Source organism: Amphiprion ocellaris, chromosome 1, assembly GCF_022539595.1.
Source record: "Amphiprion ocellaris isolate individual 3 ecotype Okinawa chromosome 1, ASM2253959v1, whole genome shotgun sequence".
Lineage (NCBI taxonomy): Eukaryota > Metazoa > Chordata > Actinopteri > Pomacentridae > Amphiprion > Amphiprion ocellaris.
In genome coordinates, this window is record NC_072766.1 from 14,670,969 (window position 1) to 14,690,835 (window position 19,867).

Below are 19,867 nucleotides of genomic sequence, written 5' to 3' on the forward strand. Positions count from 1 at the left end.
GGTTTCACTTTGGAGCTCACCCACACTTTCTCTGATGTGTGGTCCCCTGTTGCACGTAACGTTTTATTTTGATCAAAATTTCCATCCCTAGTTTCAATTTAAACACCGAATGCTTACGGATTATTTCCCACATGAGGTGCAAAACAGAGAAGACACGTGAAAATCAACAGATGTATTATTTTGAAGAAAGTGCGCTAATGGTACATGATACAAAAACAAAACAAAACAAAACAAAAAACAAAAACATGCACACTTAGACACGGACACTCAAGTAAATAAGTTTCCCAGAATATATTGGGAAACAAAAGATAAAGCAGTACAAACTCACAGTGAAACTGAGGCTCAATTTTAGATGTGACTGCTGCCCTCAGAGTCTTTGTCCCGCCTATTAGCCAACCTATGTCTGTTTGTGTGTGCATCTGAAAGTTCAGGAGGAAGAGCTGCAAGTGAAACGACCTGAGTGGAGAGGAGGCAGCCATGTGGCAGCAACTATCAGTGTACACTGTCAGTTTTCAGTCATCAGGACCTCTCAAGCAGAGGAAGAGGAGCAGGAGGTGACTTATCTGGAAATTGATAAGGCACTCAAGCCTGTCTCAAATTATACAGAAATGATTTTGATTGCTAATGAAAGCAGCAGAGCTTTGAATTTTTATCTCCCTGTTTCTGTTTGCCTACATCAGTTTCTCTGTCTCTCACAATCCTTCCCCATATGGCTCCCCTCCTCTTCCCTCCTGACTCGCTTCACCTCATTGTCTATCATGTTTTCCCCCAAAATATCTTTCTATGCACATGCAACTGTCAGTCTCCATCTGGGGCTGCTGAGAAGGGAGTGCGAACGCTTATTTCTGTCTGTTTTATGTGTGCGCGCTTGGAGCGTGTTAATATACACAGGTCACGATGTCAGTGTTTAACATCCAGGCACCATATGACCAAGCTTTGAACCAGAAAAGTGAACCAAGAAATCTTGTCCTCGTCGATTTGCGTGTGCATGCGCGGGAGCATGTCTTGTGTGCACTTGTGCTCCATGAACCAGAGAGCTCGGGTCAGATGCTTCCAGTGTTGGGCTTATAGTTGCTTTGAATGGGCCAGGCTGTGCTCATCTTCTGTCTAATCTTCCTGCTCTGGTGAGTGTAGGGAGGAGGAGAAAAAATCCATAGTCTTTTCATCCTCCTGTGACCACTGTGCCTGTGAGACAGCAGCCGTGGGAATGGAGATGGATACAGGCAGCCCTGCCTCTGACCTCCCTCTACTCCAACACAAGGGTGGAGATAAACAGGGCCACAAGGATCGCTAACATCTTTCTTTCTCAGGCACACACAGACACATGCACACACACAGTCATACCGACACACGCGCACACACACACACACACACACACACACACACACACACACACACACACACACACACACACACACACAACGGCACAGACATCTCATTAAAGCAATAGTAGGTGAATGTTGCAACAGCAGTGTGCCACTGGGAGAGAGGTCTATTAGGGATACTATCAAGAGACGAGGGAAGGAAATGAGAGTCAGTGTGCTGGTCCTGTGTGCATCTAATTCTGGTATGGCATGTGTATTTGACATATGTCTAATTTTGACCCAGGGGATCCAGCCAAGGAGCCAGTATTAATACTTATTGGCTGAATCATTATGATAACGTAGTGACTGGAGAGTTAATAAAAGAATTTGTACAATAAATATCTATTACCCATAGTATGAGAGACAGTGTGTGTGTGTGTGTGTGTGTGTGTGTGTGTGTGTGTGTGTGTGTGTGTGTATGTGTGTGTGTGTGTGTGTATGTGTGTGTCAGAATGAAAAAGACTTGTTCACTCGTGTGAGAGACAACAAAACCAGACTGCTTGAGAGAGCATACGGCAGGCAGTTCATCCTAAATTACTCTTTCCTCCTCTCTGTTTCCTGGGGATTTTGGAGTGATACTCCCCTCCTGCTCCCTCGCTCCCTCAGCTGTCACAATCCGTCACCACAACTATTCCACTTCAGCCGCAGGGACGGCGGGAAAGCTTTGTCCCTCTCCATCACCCTGCCTTCACATCCCTCTCACTTATGGCAATTGTGGCATACTGAAGTTGTATGTTGAGAACACATTTGTTTCTATCCTTAGTTGTTTTTTTTTTTAACATTGACCTATTAGTTTAAGGATTAACAGGGAACTAATGATGTTGTATTTTTTTTTCTACCAAATCTAATACGGCAGAATGTCGGCTTAGAAAGTAAACACAGAGCCCCATTCCTTTGGTCATGGCTTGTATCCATAGAGATGCATGTGTCTTATTATGGTTTGTCAGGGGTCATTAGTGTAATCCAAGCAGACAGAAGTTTATACTGAGAGAAGTACGCCATAGTATTTTCTTTCTGTTTGTGTCTTTTTTTTGTCTTAGCATCTATATGCAGCCGCTTCCGATAATGTCATCCTACACTGTTCCCCGCTCCTTGCAACCAGACACTATCAGCTGTGAACTCATCACTCTCCTTTAATGACCAGGTCGCAGAGAGGAAGAAGGAAGGGAATACTAAGAGCACTGCACAGCGGCAAAGATGTTGTGTATGTTTAATAAAAGCGGTTGGGTGTGTGAGGGATAAGACAAAGTTGTCTTAGTTCAGTGAAAGTGTGTGGGTTTTTATTCAATTTTGTTTCGTCCCTGCCACAACATTCTTTCCGTGGGGTCTCACACCCTTCCAATCTAAGAGGAAAAAACACACACACAACAGTGAAGTGACCAACAAGTTCACAGTGTGGTCCTGCCTGGCATGCCTATGTTTCACTTCCCAGAGTGACCTCCTGACACATGGTCATTAACTGAACATGCCTCTCTGACAGTATACTGACATACAGAAGTGTGCCGCCCTCCAGCTTCCACACTTTAAGACACAGAGTCTACAGAGAGCCCTCCTCTCTCAGGTCTCTGAGGCCATGTACTCTCCAAGGGTGACACTGCCCAAACTCTGTAATTATAAAATGCAAAGAGCATTCCTCAGCCTGGTTAACCAGAACTATGAGAGAGAGGGACAAATATTTACTTCCCCCACCCCTCCCCTCTGTTCCTCCTCCTTTAACACGCCCCCACCCCAATAATTTAACAGTAAGAGCAACTCAGCCTTGTAAACACAATAGTTATGTCTGTGCTCACAGAGCCATGAAGTAGACATACAGGCTCCACTACCCCTGCAGCTACTACTAATACAGCCTCTCCTCTCCTCTCCTCTCCTCTCCTCTCCTCTCCTCTCCTCTCCTCTCCTCTCCTCTCCTCTCCTCTCCTCTCCTCTCCTCCCCTCTCCTCCCCTCCCCTCCCCTCCCCTCCCCTCCCCTCCCCTCCCCTCTCCTCTCCTCCTCTTTCCTCAGCTTTCAGAATATTTTTATAGATTAAATGAGAAATGACAGAAACTCAATGGGATATTTCCATCAGTGACATTTGTATCAGTTTTGGGATTTTAACTTCTTTGTTACAGGACAAAATGTCTTTCACAAGGTCTGCAAAGCTAGAAAAAAAATAAATTTCAAAAAATGTGATTATAATATTGTTTTTATATCTTTCTCAACTGTGAGTAATTATTCTGGCATGCTGTGCATCCAGTCTGTGGAGACTGCAACCTACCCCCTGGGACTATATTGCTCGGTAAAGTTGTCAAACTACAGTATTTGGCACAAATAATACTTGACTTAGTGAAATAAAGTATAATGTAGTGCTGAAGCCACGTTACATTCTTAGGTATACTCTTAGGTCCCACTCACTTTTCTCAGTGATGTTATTCTTTTTGTGTCTCTCTAAACTAAATGTCCAGATATTTTCACACTAAGAGTCTTCCATCACTTTCATTCGTCCTTCCTTACAGTTTGCTTTGCAAGATCAAAAGATCATGCAAGAATCCTTCTTGCAAAGCTTGATGCTAGTGGAAGAGCCCCAGTTGCCTAGACTAGTCAGCATCCTATGCAGATTTACTGGCAGCTATGTTTTAAATGTAACAACATGGTGAAGACAACAGGAAGGAACTATTTGTGCAAAAACAACAGTGGCGGCTCCAGAAGAGATGATCCTAATTGCTGCTATAGCTTCAGTTCTATCAAATGTTCCTCACACGGATGCTACAATCGTTTACCAACATGCTAACCACACAGCTAGCTGTGTCAAAAGCTAGTAAGCTGAGGAATTACTAGCTTTTAGAGCTTCTCAGGCTGCAGCTTGTTGTTTATCCGCTTGAAAATCTTCCTTCTATCTAACAGCTAGTAGGAGACAACTCCTCTGGTTGCAAAAAGAATAGAAGTTTATGAGAAAGTGACCGTACTTCTCTCTTGATTTGTTCCCTCGTTAAACATTTTCCTAATGACTTTACTGTCTCATTTGCTAGTTTCACACTTAATTCAAAACAGCATGACATTCATTTTGTAAAGTATGGCCCAATTTAGAGTAAAATATACTTTAAAGCAGGATATTTTTAGGCTGAGTTATTTTGTGATTGACAGATAATCAACACATCAACATGCGTAGTGTCCTCAAATTCTCAGTTAGGTCCACTTTTCACAAGTTGGCAATAGTCAAATGCCAAACTAGAGGCTTCAAAACAATTGTCAACAAACTAGTGGGTAACGTCACAACTACGTCCATCTTTTATACACAGTCCATTGTCAGAACCCTGTGTACGCCCTGTGTTGTCTCAGGGTGCATTTTGTGGCTTTGCTCTTTTAAAATGATGATGTTGGTCGTAATGATTTTTATTGTTGGTATTATTAATAGTGTGATTAATGGTAGTAGAAGTATTTTCTTCAATCTGTCTGTCTTGTGTTTAATGTAAAGTACACTGGATTAAGTGCTATGTTAGGTGCTATTTAAAAACTGAGTTATTTCATTTGCTCCACACAGACACATATTTGTGCTGTACACTGATTCAGGAGGACAGCCCTACAAAGCTGAAATCAATAGATTAGTGAGTTGTCAGGAATATATCAGCCAATTAAGGAAGTCTGCATGTTTATTAGTGTGATACCAAATATTCTTTTAACTGCCAGGAGAAACATAAGCCTGGTGGCTGCAGAGCACAGACTACGCAGCGGAGGACATGTGTATGTGTCTCATGTATTAATAGGATACTCCACCAGACTGTTTGTCTTAACACTTTGTAAACAGTGTGATATTATCTTAGGCTTTAATTTCAGTGTCTGTGCATGCATTATGGGGATGCTAGATTGATTAAATATCCTAACACTTTAATTGAATACATAAAATAGAGAATAACAACTTTTGGTCCAAGTGTTCCTGTCTGACAGCAAGAAATTGAGAGAATTGCATTGTTCTCAGAGGCTATTTGTGTTTGACGTTAACAGGCAAGCACAAATGCATTAAGCCTGGAATGTAAGTAATGTGCACTTAGACATACAGCCTCAGCCACACTGTGTGGACAGCATCGTTTAATGTGCAGCAATAACTCTGTTAGACTGCTGCTTCTCATTGCCTTTTTTTCCCCTCACATCCTCTCTATCTCTCTTCGCACTGTCACTCTCTGTATACATTTCTTAAATGGTGCACTAGTGTGAAAGATGAAAGATGTGAGAGGACACTTCATGTCTCTTCAGAGCCATTTCCTTTGTACTGTTCTGTCTCCCACTGGTCCTGTTTGTCTGAGGGAGGCGAAGAGATCCTGAAAATGCTCCGGAAGCGTCTGATATGACGCAGCGGTAGTGCACGCCTTGTGTTTTTGCCTTAAAAAATATGGAGGCATGTTGTGATTCAAGAGCAGAGCTGAACTCTATCAGTATAAATGCAGACTTGGCCTCCACAGAGGACCCTGGGTGAATGACTGTGAGAGCTGCTGTATGGCAGGATGAAGTGTGTTCATTTCCTTATTTATTGACTCACTTGCTTTTCTCTGAGTGTTTGAAATTAATAACAGCCAGCAGAAATCAGACAGAGGGATGAAAATCAGCACTTTCCCTGCAGTGAAGCCATTCATCAAGCTAACGAGGGGGAGAATAGAAGTGGAGGAGGAGAGGAGGGGAAAAGTGACGTTTGGAGAGGGAGCAGAGAGCGGGAGGGAAGCAGGTGCAGTGTGAAGGAGCGAGGGAGGGAGCGAGGGAGGGAGCGAGGGAGGGAGCGAGGGAGGGAGGGAAAGTGACGCTGGGAACAGAGGCGAGGGGAAGGAAGGTAAGTTTGTTTGGGAGGAGAGTCATTTGGAGGATAGCAGGGCAGACAGAAGAGGAGGAGCTGTGTGTCACTCTAAAAAGAGGAGTAGAGACAGAAAGAAGGACAAGTTTGACATTGGAGTATAAATAGAGGGGGAAGAGAAACAGAATGCACAGTTTCCTCTGGACTGAACGTTCAAGGATTTTCAAGTCAGAAACAACCAATTCATAGACACAAACAATGATGTGTGTACATGTGTCTTTGCTAATTGCTAATGAGTGGATCCTGTGGCTTGATAGACAATTAGAATAGGGGCATCCCAGCCGTCTCCACAAACAACCAGCAAACTGCCACAACAATCGAAGAGTGACATGTTCGTCACTGATGCAGAATGAGACAGATACTAGCTCTTGTTCACTTCCCCCAGCAGAGATATTTTATTCCGCTTCCTTTCACTGATTGCCGACGATGGGCCTGCCCTCACCTCAAAGACTTCACCTTGTGATGGGTTTGGTCTCATGCTGCTCCACCTCCCCTACGGTCCACCAGAGACCCAACAGTATCTCACACCCAGAGTCAGGCTGACTAAGCACTTACCACTGAGCCTCTCTCCTCAGAGCGAGAAAGGAGCGCCACACTGAGAACTCTGCCACAGGAAAATAATTAGCAAAGTGGAGCTCTGCCCAAACACTCTGGGCTAAATCTAGTAGCACTTCACAGTCAAACGGAGCCATAAATCTCTCTCTTCCTTTCTCTCTGTTTGTTTGTTTGCTTGTTTCACTCGTTTCTTTGCGGGGAAAGTATTATTTTCACAATTGAGAGTAAAATTAGTCTCGTTAAAGTTTTATCTCCATGACTACACATATGAATTTAATCATCTGTAGTACTCATGCAGGAAGACTCGGTGAATGCAGTTAGCATTTTAGCAAAAACAAACAAACAAACAAACAAAACAGCGAATGCTACACGCTGCTTTGCACTCTTTCTTCCATCTGACTCGATCCAAACTTGTGCTTGGTGTCTTGCGATGACGCAAAGTGCGCCCGTCTCACTGTACATGGATATCTGTATTTTTAACTTTAAAGTTAGACCACAGTGTCTTTGGCCACCAAGGATAAATATAGTCAGCTTCTTCTGAGCAGTCTCCAGTTTCTCACTCCTTTCCGAGAGGCAGGTGGAGCAGCGAGGAGGAGGAGGAGAAGGAGGGATAACACCCAGTCTTGAATAAATCATCCCCCGACTTTTGACCCATATGAAGCAGGAGGTTGTTTTTATACTTCTGCACTGCCCCCTTTCTCTCCGTGGCCTCTGCACCCCTCCTCTGTCTCATTCATTTTCTCCTCCACATGACAGGTCAACTTGGATCGATTTCATCTGCCCTCAGCGACTGAGACCAACATCCTGGCACCCAGAAATAGAGCTCTCTGTGACAGAAGAGCCTCTGACCAGCCATTACCGTTAGCATGCAGTTCTGAGAGGGGGGTAAGCAGGAGAGGATGGGGGAAAACCAGAACTATTTTGAAAACATTCACAAGACATAATTTAGTACACAGATGAACTACAGTGACTTAAGGCAATAAGTCACTTGCGACGACGGGAGACTGATCGCTCCGATGAGATGTGGTGTGTGCGGGTGATACAGCTTCAACACGGTTCACCCAAACTACCCTGCCGTACACCAGTCACATGGTTAGTAGACTTGCCTACCTATTACAGTATGCTCATGTAATCGCACACATTCGCTGTCATACAAACACACACAAGCATGCTTTCCCCGGTCTATATTTGCACTCCGCTCCCTTTCTCACAGCCTCTTTCACACACTTACAGTGCATATACACACACCTGGCGTTTTATCTTTGTCAGCATATTCTGGGTCCTTCAACTCCCTGCTGGGCTCTGAACTCCAGTGTCTCTTTGCATGGCAAACCCCTGAGATGTGCCTGCCTTTATAACACACACACACACACACACACACACACACACACACACACTCACTAGTCGCAGGTTAGACACACTGGCACTTCCATACCAATGTTTACCTCTGTTTATCTCCACACCAACTCCCCATCTCGCAAAGTAAATACATTTGTGCCTGGAAAAATCTTTTTCTCTTGGCTTAGCGGGATAGAGGCAGTGACACAGTGTCCTGATGGTGTCTAGGCAGTCCAGGCTAGAGTCAGGACACTCTTTCCCCAGGCAAGGACACCAAGACCTGGCTCTCCGTCTCCATCACTCAGCTTGTCCTCCTGGAGCTACGTGGCCAGACTGCTCATCACCTTCCCCCCCTCCTCATATGCATGGATTTGCATAAAACAAAGACATGGCTCTGCCTGCAATGTCTGCCATGGCTGAAACCGCTAAGAACAGGATCGACCAGACCACACCGCATGCAGCCCCTCTAAGCTCAGCTGGCAGGTTGTCAGAGCACAACATCAGTGTAGCGCGGCGGCATTGCAAGAGAACTGAAATTTACGAGGCTGACTAAGATAGACACCCTCATGGTTTTCCACTTTCATTCATTTAACATCCGTTCCCTTGGCATTGTTTATATTCGACACTCCTTAGCCGTGAGCAGAGGGCACCTAATTCACAGTGATGACGTGGGAGGAGAATCAGAGCACTTAAAACACTTCATCTAAAGATGATTTGTCCTTGTCTTCCCTGATGGCTTTTGTCCTGCTTCCCCTCCTGAAGTTAAGTGGATCTGGAGAAAGGCCAACTACTGATCCCAAGCCCCACTTAGACACAATCAAGTAAATAACAGCAGATACAAATACATGTGTACGCACACATACGCTCACACATACACACATACATATATTCTACTGTACGATGGTGGAAAGTCATGAATGCAAGCCTTTTCTGACCTCTTCTCTCTCTTATGTGTCATGAACAAGAACATCGTAGAGGTTTGCTTTGGAACAATCAGTGAAACCGTTACAGGAACAATTGGCTTTGCAATATACATTTGCCCAGGTTCCCCCCTGTCTGTGTGAATTGATTTCAAGCCTAGAAGCGTATTTTTCACTCTTCCTCTCTGCTGTTGTCTGAGACAAAAGACAAAATCTCAACATGCAATTTACATTTGAATGAGTGGCTATAATCTCCAGGTTGTGCTTTTGATCCGGGACAACTGAAAACTTCATATACGTGTTGTGTGTGTGTGTGTGTGTGTACATGTGCGTATGTGTGTGTTTTTTTTTCTATGTGGATTTAAATAAGGAATGAAAATAGATACAATACCATGAAAAGTTATTGCACTGGGGAGATACAGAGCAGCGTGATGGAGAGAGATATTGCCAACATCGAGAAGGTGTTTGCTCTTTAGCATATGAATTGAAATTGACAAGCTATGGTGCATAATGTATCCATTATGGAGGCCTAACAGACATAGGCATTATGCTTTAAAACACTCAGTGCTATATGCAGTGACTCTATGTACTCTCTGTTTAATAGAAGAATCTTATATTCATAATTAGTTCATATGGATTTATTGGTGAAGTGATATTTTAGGGAAATATAAATGACATGACCAGTAATAACAGTGTATATATCATAAATATGTTTGATATTTGGCATACAGTTGTGATATTTTTAAAGTAGGCTTCACAAATCTGATTTCAACCACAGTTCTAAAGTTAAAATAATAGGAAAATAAAAAAAGCTGAAAGACATCAAGTGTTTTACCTCCAGGATCCAAGGGCACAGAAGAATGGAGCTTGAAATCACAGATGGAGGAATTTTCTTGATGACCTAAAGAAGCAGATAAGATTGGACAAAACACATCAGAATTGGATAAATGAGCAACAAAGCAACTACGCACCTTCTCTCCTTCTTTCTGTCTCCTCTCCATGCGTCACTCTCTGCCAGCCTGACACACACACACACACACACAGAGAGACCCACACAAACAATCACAAAGAAACAAGTAAACCCATTTTGAGTGAGATTCACTCTCACCTTGTCTGTCTGGAGAAATACAGTACATGTATCATAGTAAGCGTTTGATGCGGAGGGAAATGTAAAAATTTGCATGCAAATAGATTCTACAGGCAGAACCCATGCATCAAAACACTGTAACCACGAGAGACAAACTAAAATATCTAAGCGCACAATATGCCATCACATGGAAAAAGAAAAACAGCTTTTTGCCAAGGCCTTTATTCCTGCTTGTTTCACTAAATTACAAAATTAATTGTTCTGAAAGGGAAGGAAGAGGTCTGCTTTTCTTACTACCTCATAACTAAAACTTTCATAAGCACCCCCAATAAAACACACATAAGTAAGCATGGTGCTTGTGGTGTGTCCAAATAGTTATTCATATCCCCTATAAATGTTGCTACACAAGTAAAAGCATTAGATTAGCTCTTAGCTCCCTGTGTGCTGATGCCAAGCTGCGTCCCTTTAAAACGCCGTGGAAAATGACAGTTGTGGAAATGCTTTGCCGGTACGCTGTACTGAAGGAAATTTTAAATCACTGGATTTTCAAATAAATGCCACATAACTCACTTCTGCAAAGTATATCGAACTTGCAGGACGACAGCTGTGATGCAGCATGATGATGTTAGTGCTGCAGCAGAAAAACACGCCATTGCATCTAAATCACAAAGTGTAAACTTTATTGACAGATATCAAGGTTTTGAAGAAAATTTTAAAAGGCTGCTAACTGTGCCCACAAAAAAAAAAAATTATAGAGCACAGAGATGCAGTGTTATTTATGTCACTTTAAATGTTCTGTCATTCTCTGCTATGACAGTTCAGTAAACTGTTGGTCCAAAGGAAAGACACATAATTTATAATAATATCCTTTAAAAATTACAAGAGTGGGAATAAAATACTTACACTCATAGAAACTATTTATAGAGCAAAACTGTGATTCCAATCATGTATCTGGGTTTTTTATTCATAGAAATTTGACAACCATGTCAGTCTGAAAGCATTGTGTTTTTTTTTTTTCATTTCATATTTATTTTTACACTGTCCTTTTGCACAGCTGAGAGATGGTGCTACATTTATTTAAGTCACAGTCTCTTGGTTTGGGTCCATTTACAGACATATAAAATTCCCCCAGTAAGTCCCTATACCACCTCATTACCAACATAACCTGCAGCCAGCCTTTCAAGGACAACTGTCTAATGACACCACGTGTATCTGCTTAATGTCTTTTTGAGCGCGCTTTCTGCCTGAGAAAAAAAAGAAAGAAAAAGAAATGTAAAGAAAGAGCAAAGCACACTCTGATAAAGTAAGTATCTTAATTGATCCCTGACGTCCATTTAATTCTCAACAAGTGAGTGTGTCTGCACTGTACCTCTCGTTTACACTGTAAAGTGAGAGGAGATTTTATTTATTTTTTGTCTCTGTATCTGCTATGAATCTGGACAGACCATTCACAGATGTGGCTGCCACCTGGTAGCGTTGAGACACCTGTTTGCTGTTGCTGTTAACTCCCTGCACATCCTTTAGTCTTCCGTCTGCAGTGCTGTTTTGCAGAACCAAATGATTGAATGCTTAGTCATTTTACACTGATTTGGGAGAGATAATCTCAACTTTATGTATTGCATAAACTGAATTCAATCATTTAACTGTTTTAATATGCTTTTTTAAAAAAAAATTCACATTCAGATAATAGTGGCCATGCATGTTTAGGAAAATGGTCAGTGTGTTGGCTTCAGGATAGAAGGATGAAAATAACAGGGGAAATACATTTTAAAAAGTGGTGACTTTGTGTCAAATGTTTAGAGAAAAGTTTGTTTTTTGTTAATTCTCACTGCACAGTAAGATCTTTTTAATTCTCCTATCTCCTTTAAACAACAAAACTGAAATTATTGGTATTATTCAGATGCTATCTGTCTCTACATACCTCAATTAAAGTGTAAAATCAAGACTGACACTGAAAAATCACAGTTCAACACTCAGAGTCTGAGTCGGTGGGTATTTATAAAGGAGGAACAATGCATTTTGCTTAAGTGCTACTGGCTGCTTTGTTGTGTCTTCGCAACGCCCACAGTATAATGCTTGAATAATGTGTGTGACAGAAATATTAACTGTTCATCACAAGTGCCATAAACACAACCAGACAATCCCCATTATATGGCTGCTGTGATTAGCTAAGTTAGTACAGAGGTTGCCTTACTTTTTATCGTCCCTATTTTCACTTGGCAATGACTCGGTATCTTTTTTCTCTTCAGCTGCATGGAAATTGCCAGCATGAAACAAAACTTGCCAGGCTTCAGCCAAGTGCCATGTCGGCCCATTTTATGGAAATTGTGCTACATGTAAACACGTTTTGTATATTTTAATACCTGTCATCTAAGTGGAGCAAAGTTATAATAACACAACTAATGATGTGGTTTTGACACAGCTAAAGCACAAGAAATACTTGTGACTTTGACTTTAAAGAAATGCCTTTTGTTTAAACCCTCTGAAACAGCAAACAGTGTGCTACTAGAGTGTAACTCTCTAAGACAGTAGTGAGATACAGGAAAGTGTAAAAATAAATAAAGAAATAAAAAATTGACAGCAAGTAGCTTTGAATGTATTGTGTACTGTACCATGTCGGATGTGCATGTACATCTCATTCAGAGGGTTCTGGCCAGAGGAAATGAGCCAGAGTTCCCCAGGGCAGGGATTACTCTAATGACTTTGAGAGCAGCCTTGTGCGCTGTAACTTTTGACCTCTGCTCATCCTCTTCTCCAAAAGACAACAAGAGAGACTCACACATGCATGTACAGACAGACGCTCACACATTTACATATGCAAGCACGCATTTTATGCACACCGGCACCGACCGGCCTCTCACATGGGCCGGGAAGAGTTGGGACACACAGAATCAAACGCAAAGCAGCAGCACAAACATCCTTTCCAGCCCTTCCTCTGGCACCATCTAAAGCCTGCAAGAATTCCAACCCCCAACCAGCCCTTGTTTTTGGTTCTGTCAACTGGCATGCTGCTACTTGAGTGAACATTGTGCTGCATCTTATGCTGTCAGCCCACATAGCGCCAACGTTCCACATGAGTGCATCACTGGAAGATCGATCATTTTATCACTTCCATAACCATTGCGCACTGGTGCCACAGATATAAGAGGAAACATCTTTTTGCAAATTAGATCTGTCTTCGCACAAATGTCATTTAGCTCAGAGACTCGAGTATTTGAGTCACATAAATGCCAGAATAGAGAGAAACACAATGAATGTCACGGCGTGAAACAAAAAAAGCTGCAGCGAATCCACGCGGGCTACTTATAGGTTGTGTATGTGCTGTTGCATGTAGACAGGTGAGTGTGTTTTCATTTCCAGCGTCTGTGTGGTGTTTTCAGTTCTATTTCATGCACATTGGAGGTCTAACGGATCTATTCCAATGAGGAAACAATCAGAATAAATAGGTTTAAGAGTTTACCAAAGCAGCCTTAAACACAAACATTTTTTTCATTTTTTGCATACCATTTAAAACACATCAAAAAACCCACCACACAAATGCATGGCCTTCAGAGAAGCAAAGCCTAACTCCTAAGAAAAGAAGAAATTATTTTCTCTTAGAAATGGCAAGCACAGAAACATGTATTTTAAAGGAGGAAAAAAGCAAACAGTGATCCTCCCTGAAGGCATTCCTTACATTGTTGTGGTTAATATGAAATATCAGAATATAGCAGCACTACTGCTGAGATCAGATAGATGTAATTAAATAAATTGAGGAAGAAGGAGAGCGGCTTGGCTGTAAATTGCATGGTATGTGCATGCTAAGACCCAACACTGGCACAGCTGCACGGAGCTGCACTCACGATTTATCATCTCTACATCGCAGGAGCCAGTGGCCCACACCACTATTAATCATCAGCAAAATCATTTAATTCAGCCCAAGCCCGACTATTGTCTCAGTCTCTCCCCTCACTCTGGGCACATCAGCCTCCACAGCAGCAGCATCACACACCTCACCTCAGATGGGATACAAGTGTTGGGTTAACACTAGCCTTTTTTTTTTTTTTTTTTTTACTTTCTTCCTTTCTTTTTTTTGGCTGAGCTGTGTAGCACATCATCTGTGGCAGATGGCGCAGACGGCTTCTTTTGTAAATTTAACAAGTATGAAATTTATACATGCAAAGATAACTATAACTGTGATCTAGATTAACACTTGATCACACACTAACAGTTGAGTTAGTTTTTTATGAAAGGTGCCTTTTGTGTGTGTCATTTGCTAGAGAGCTGTGCACATGCAAACTGTCTAAGTTGCAAAAAGCTGACAAATCCAGATTGAATCTGTCCTCAGAAACCTTCTTCAAAATGTATTTTGGCACATTGGTCTTCCTGTTTCAACAAACAAATTGTTCTGGAACAGTGAAAGAAGATGCCCACAAGGCTGATCCTGATCCCAGAACTTACACAGGAACTTTTTACTCTTGTGTTTAAGACAAAAAGTGTTCAGTTAATGCACCGGTTCAGTGCAGAAGTTGTGCTGAAGGAAGACAGCATAAGATGTCTAAACACCAACTGAAATGCAAGATTGGGTACAGTGGCGCGGAGCCTCCTCTGCTCACCGCAGTGGCTGACTTAAATTGGCACCTTCTCCAGCGCCCCCTCACATGCCTGACATGACTGTGCCCTCGCTGCACCCCCCTCTCTCTCCCAGAGCATGTCTGCTCCAGGCCAACATCCAGAGCCACTGACAAACAGGATAAAGCCGGGGGAAAGCCAGACGATGACATGCTAATGACAGTGAGCACACAGTGTCCGAAAAAACACAGCGAGGGGGCACAGCAGACGTACACAGATCAGCAAGCAGAGAACACAAAAAAGGACAAAGTGAGCAAATGTGGGGCATGCAAGACCGCAAGTAGTTCACACAGAGATGTCATAATTACACACTGTCATTCAAGGAAACACACACACACTCACATTCACACCTATTCAGATATGCTTGCATACACCCACACGCACACATGCACAAAGAGAGACTCACACTAATAACAGGTCACAGTTTACAGGAAAAATTAACAGGGTGTAATTATCAGATGTAAAACCACACTGGGCTTCCATAAACACAAGTGAGGATGCAACCCCTGCACTGGAAGATTTTAAATAGGTATTGCCAAGATAATATTTCATTATATGTAATCAAATGATTGTAATAATGGAAAACTAATTGAAATAATGAAACAGAAATGACCCCCCAAAAAAAGATATGTCTGACTCTAAGACTTTTTCATTTAGTTATTTTGGAGATTTTTAAGTAAAAATACGCAGTCTGTATTAGACAATAGCGCATCCAAATAGAAGTGCAACCACATGCAGGCCACTGCTTGTCTTAATCTTTGTGCTTTCATTAACTTCTCTGCAACACCGGACTTGGACCTCCACTTTTTGACGTGCAGCATGAATGCCCTAAAATGAATGAACTGTGTCAGCCTGGATTGCTCTTTCAGTTTTTGCTTCATCGGTTCGTTAAGTGTTGCAATAAGTAACTACTGTTGAGATGATGCCTGTGATTGTTTCAGGGTGGCCTGTTATGAAAGAAGTAATGGAGGAAAATACATTTTAAAAAGAGGGCAGCAGCAGCCAATATAAACAGAGCCATTCTTGAGTTTCATTACTGTGACAAAAGCAAAAAAATAATTTCAGAACAAGTCAAAAGAAAAGTGAGAAACTGATTGAGGACAGTTACATACATTTATTGCATATCATTTAATTGTATGAAATGAAAAACGAGCACATATGAACATCACATATGGTTAGTGAGTGAAATAATTTTGCACAGCAAAATATATATATATATATTTTTATATATATACTATATATAAGATGAAAGATTAATTAACATATTCTCAAGATTTATTGGCGAATGGTTCTCCCTCGTTTTTGTACATGCAGGGTGACAATCCCTGACGATCTAACAATGTCCAGACATTATTGATTATTATAATAATTAGTTATTGCTTTGCAAATATTGAGTTCGTTTAAGACAAAAACAACAGTCTCACCTGACCCGATAATAAAATAATCAAGAGGATGGCAAACGTATCTTCTTGAGAGATTACGAACTTTTTCCTTGAACTTCCACATGACAACAGGCGAGAAATTTTACGTTTTATTTTTATTTTCCTTTAGTGCATTTCAGTTCAAAATCGTTGGTTGAAGGAACACATTTCCAAAAAGCATGGCAATTTACCTTCTACTATGAGAATCATCTTCTCCAGTAATACTTTTTTTTTTTTTTTTCAATTTTTGGAAATACCTTAATGACAGTGTGGCGGAGACCTGAGCTCTGTCACACTTTGGCTTCGAAGCACATGCTGCAAAAAGCGCTCTTTATGCACCGCACAATATTATCAATTGGAGCCGAGCCAATTTCTCTAAATCAATGCCTTTAAAAAAGATGCATTTTCTTCTTTATTAATTCTCCTAGTCATCTATATATGCTCCAACCTGTAGCACATGTTATCTCTTGCAACATAAGATTATAAAACTTTAAATTACCCTTTAAAATTTTTTCAAAAGAAAAGTTTGACAAATGCACAATGGAATATCTTTAAATAACAATATAGGCATAGCAACAGGCTAAAACTTACAGGAAATAAAAAGAAAAGGAGGGGGTTGGTGAAGTCTTTTTTTTCTTTCTTTCTTTCCTCTCTTTCCCCCCTCTTGCACCAGGATCCCCGCCGATCAAACTTCCAGCAGGAATGCATTTTGCGCATTCGCTGCAGCCTAATGACAGCCGATGGTGGTGCACTTCAACACAGCTGAAATGCACTTGTATAGGTTACAGAGGCGTGGGAGTGGGTGGGTGGGTGGGTGAGGAGTCCTGTCACTTTTTTGTCGCTGTCCCAAAAAAGTGAGGAAGGCCTTAAAATGAAGTATGAATGCCATGCTGCAGTCATCCGACAAAAAGGACATCTTCAAGCACAGAAAAGAAGAAGAAGAAGAAAAAAAAAACAAAAACAAGAACCATACATGTCCAGCATGCAGGGTCAGTTCAATAACACATCTCTTTTTAAAAACAATGTTTTTAATGAATAGGCGATATAGTCTTTTTTTTGTTGCTCAACACAATAACAAAGCATGAGATGAGGTGGCGTCAAAACGGCAGGCTCGCAATCCTCCAAGTTTGGCAGACAAAAAAAAAAAAAAACAAAAGACCAAAAACACATTGTCGATGGATGCAGGTTTGACAGGAATCTGTACACTGGATCAAAAGTAAAATTATGAAGGGAAAAAAAGTTGATGAACTTCACAGGAGTATAGTGAGTGCCTGCATGCACACTTCATATACTGCGGCGTGAAAGTTGGATCAACTTTCAAAAATCAAACACTGCAAATCTAATAAAGAGCGGTGGAGAAAAAAAAAACTTGACAAACAGGCTAATATACTGAGTATGATAGAAAAAAATGGACATGAAAGTTTCTTAACATGCCTCTTCAAAATAAAAAAATTAAAAAAAAAAACACGGATGACAAAACCTTCCAAATCTACAATAGTCGCGGACTTGAGGAAATTCTTGTTTTCAAAAATAAAATAAAAAAACAAAAAAAAAAAAAAACAAATTAGTTCTTGGTCTAAGCAGGCTTTGCGCCATTTCTTTTTTTTTTTAAATGAAAAAAGTTTCATAATGAAAGCTTTTTTAAAGCGGGGTGAGTAACTCATCTGATACAGTTTTTTTCGCGATAATGTCGAGACTCACATGAAAAACTCCGGGGATGAAGGGTTGTTGTCACTGCTGGATCCATTTTCTCTGAAGCCGTTGCTGATGAGCTTCTCATACTTTTCTTTGTACGCGTCCCTCTCCCGGACCAGCCTGGAGATCTCCTGCTTTAGGTGCTCGACCTGCTGCAGGAGTTGCGTCTTCTCTCCCTCCAGGACGTGCCGCTGCTGGACCCGCTTGAACCGGCAGGACTGCGCGTAGCCTCTGTTCTTTAGGGTCCTCCTCTTCTGTTTCAATCTGATCACTTCTTCCTTGCTGACCCCCCGTAGCTGCCGGTTGAGTTCCCGCACCGACATGGTCACCAGCTGCTCGTCTGAAAACCGCTCATCCAAGCGCATGTGTGGGTGATTTGTCCCAGAAGTGCCGTTGGACTGGACGCCGGGCGCCTGGTGGTGGCCGCTGCTGTGGTGGTGGTGGTGGTGGTGGTGGTGCTGCCCTCCGTTCTGAGCGGCTGCCGCAGCGATGACTGCCGACACCACCGCCGCGGCGGAGCCCATCTCCTCCCCGGCCATGGTGCCTCCTGCTCCGGCTGCGCCAGCGAACTGCTGGCCCCTGGCATAGCCATCGAAGGACTGGAGCTGGTGACTGCTGTTGATCAGCGCCTCGACTGCGTCTTCGGGGCTGAAGCCCAGCGCCTCTGGATTCAACTGCTGTTGGTAACCGGACATCCAGTAGAAATCCTCTATGTGTGTCTTCTGCTCGCTCCCCGAGCCCGGACTGGGCGCCGAGAAGCTTGGGGAAGGGGGCACCGAGCTGCAAGGCGTGCTCATCGGGGTGGAAGACAAGGATCCCCCGGCGATAAGGCGACTGCACTGGCTGATGTTGCGATCGGGCTCCACCGGCTCCTTTTTCACTTCAAACTTCATCAGATCGAAGTCATTAACATATTCCATGGCCAGGGGACTGGTGGGCAGGTCGGAGTTGCTCATTGCCAGCTCTGATGCCATCCTCTTGCTGCTGACAGTCCTCCAAACGGGGTGAAGAGCAGCTGTCAAACTGGGCTGGTTGGGAAGAACGTGAGCCAGTTTGATTTTTAAGCGTTTGCCTTGAAACTGAAAAATGAGCTTTTCTGCGTCCCTTTTGCAGCCGCGGACTTGCAGGCGTGTGAGGAGTTTTTCTTTGCGGAGTCTAGTGCACAGACACAGCAGTGCCGCGCGCACGAGTAGCGAAGTCCTTTCTCAGCATGTGAAATTCGGCGGTTTTGTATTTCAAACATTTAACACTTTACGGGTTTCTTCGTGCGCACATTACGCAGGCGGAGAGGGAGACCGGCCGAGAGCAGAGAGGAGTGAGCGCTGCCTCGCTACGTTAGAAGCCGCTGACTGGTGGGGCGATTTTTTAGTGGGATCACACAGCAGATGAGTTTAAGAGCATTGTAGCCGCCCTGACGTCAGGCTGAAATGGGAAATTGACTCGGACGAAGAGCCAATAGGGTCGCACACTCCGAGAGCTAATTAACATATTAGTAGCCTCCAGAAACAAAACTTTTTCTCAACTGTCAAAGGCCACCAGCTGACTGTCAGCCGGCACACACGCTCATTTTGCGACCGATTTTAATCTCCGATTTTGCTTTTGTGTGAAACGACGATTCATTCCAGTTTAGCTCATTTTGACGGAAGTGGACTGAGGTGAAACGTGTGTGCTGTAGAGTCACGAACACGGGAGTTACAATGCAGGGCGTTTAGACAAAAGGAAGAAAGTGAACATTAAATATTAAGACAAATGGATTGGCAGATTTATAAGCTGATGCAAATCTATTGATCTACAATCTACCACCCATATTTGAGCTCTTTCTGCTTTCATGAGTAGACAGTTTTTAACCATTTTCCTATGTGTCCTACGTAATATTATGTCTTTGTAGTATTTTATAAAAAAAAAATAATTTCACACATTATTTTTGTTTGGTTTTCCTAGAAGAAAATCACTGCAGTTTATTATTTGTATTATCAAGTATTTCCTTCATCTTATAACCCAGGTAACTTTATATAAACTACACTGTATTTATAAAAATAAAGTGGCATGTATAGGTGAT

At 42.3% G+C, this 19,867-nt stretch overlaps 1 protein-coding gene across 3 annotated transcripts in view; it reads right to left on the reverse strand.

The window, feature by feature from the left end:
- The window catches only part of mafa (MAF bZIP transcription factor a), a 71,959-nt gene extending 52,773 nt beyond the window's left edge, over positions 1-19,186 (reverse strand). For 2 of the 3 annotated variants that reach the window (XR_004847828.2, XM_023275896.3), the window contains exons 1-2: positions 17,815-19,185; positions 9,830-9,895 (exon numbers count right to left, since the gene is read on the reverse strand). Coding sequence is in view for 2 of the 3 variants with exons in the window: in XM_023275896.3 (XP_023131664.1) it covers positions 9,868-9,895; positions 17,815-18,782 (996 nt within the window). In the remaining variant the exon portion in view is untranslated. Of the gene's footprint in view, positions 1-9,829; positions 10,014-17,814 lie in introns of those variants that run through there. The other variant, XM_055010316.1, reaches the window with a different exon arrangement.
- Positions 19,187-19,867: the final 681 nt, after the last annotated feature.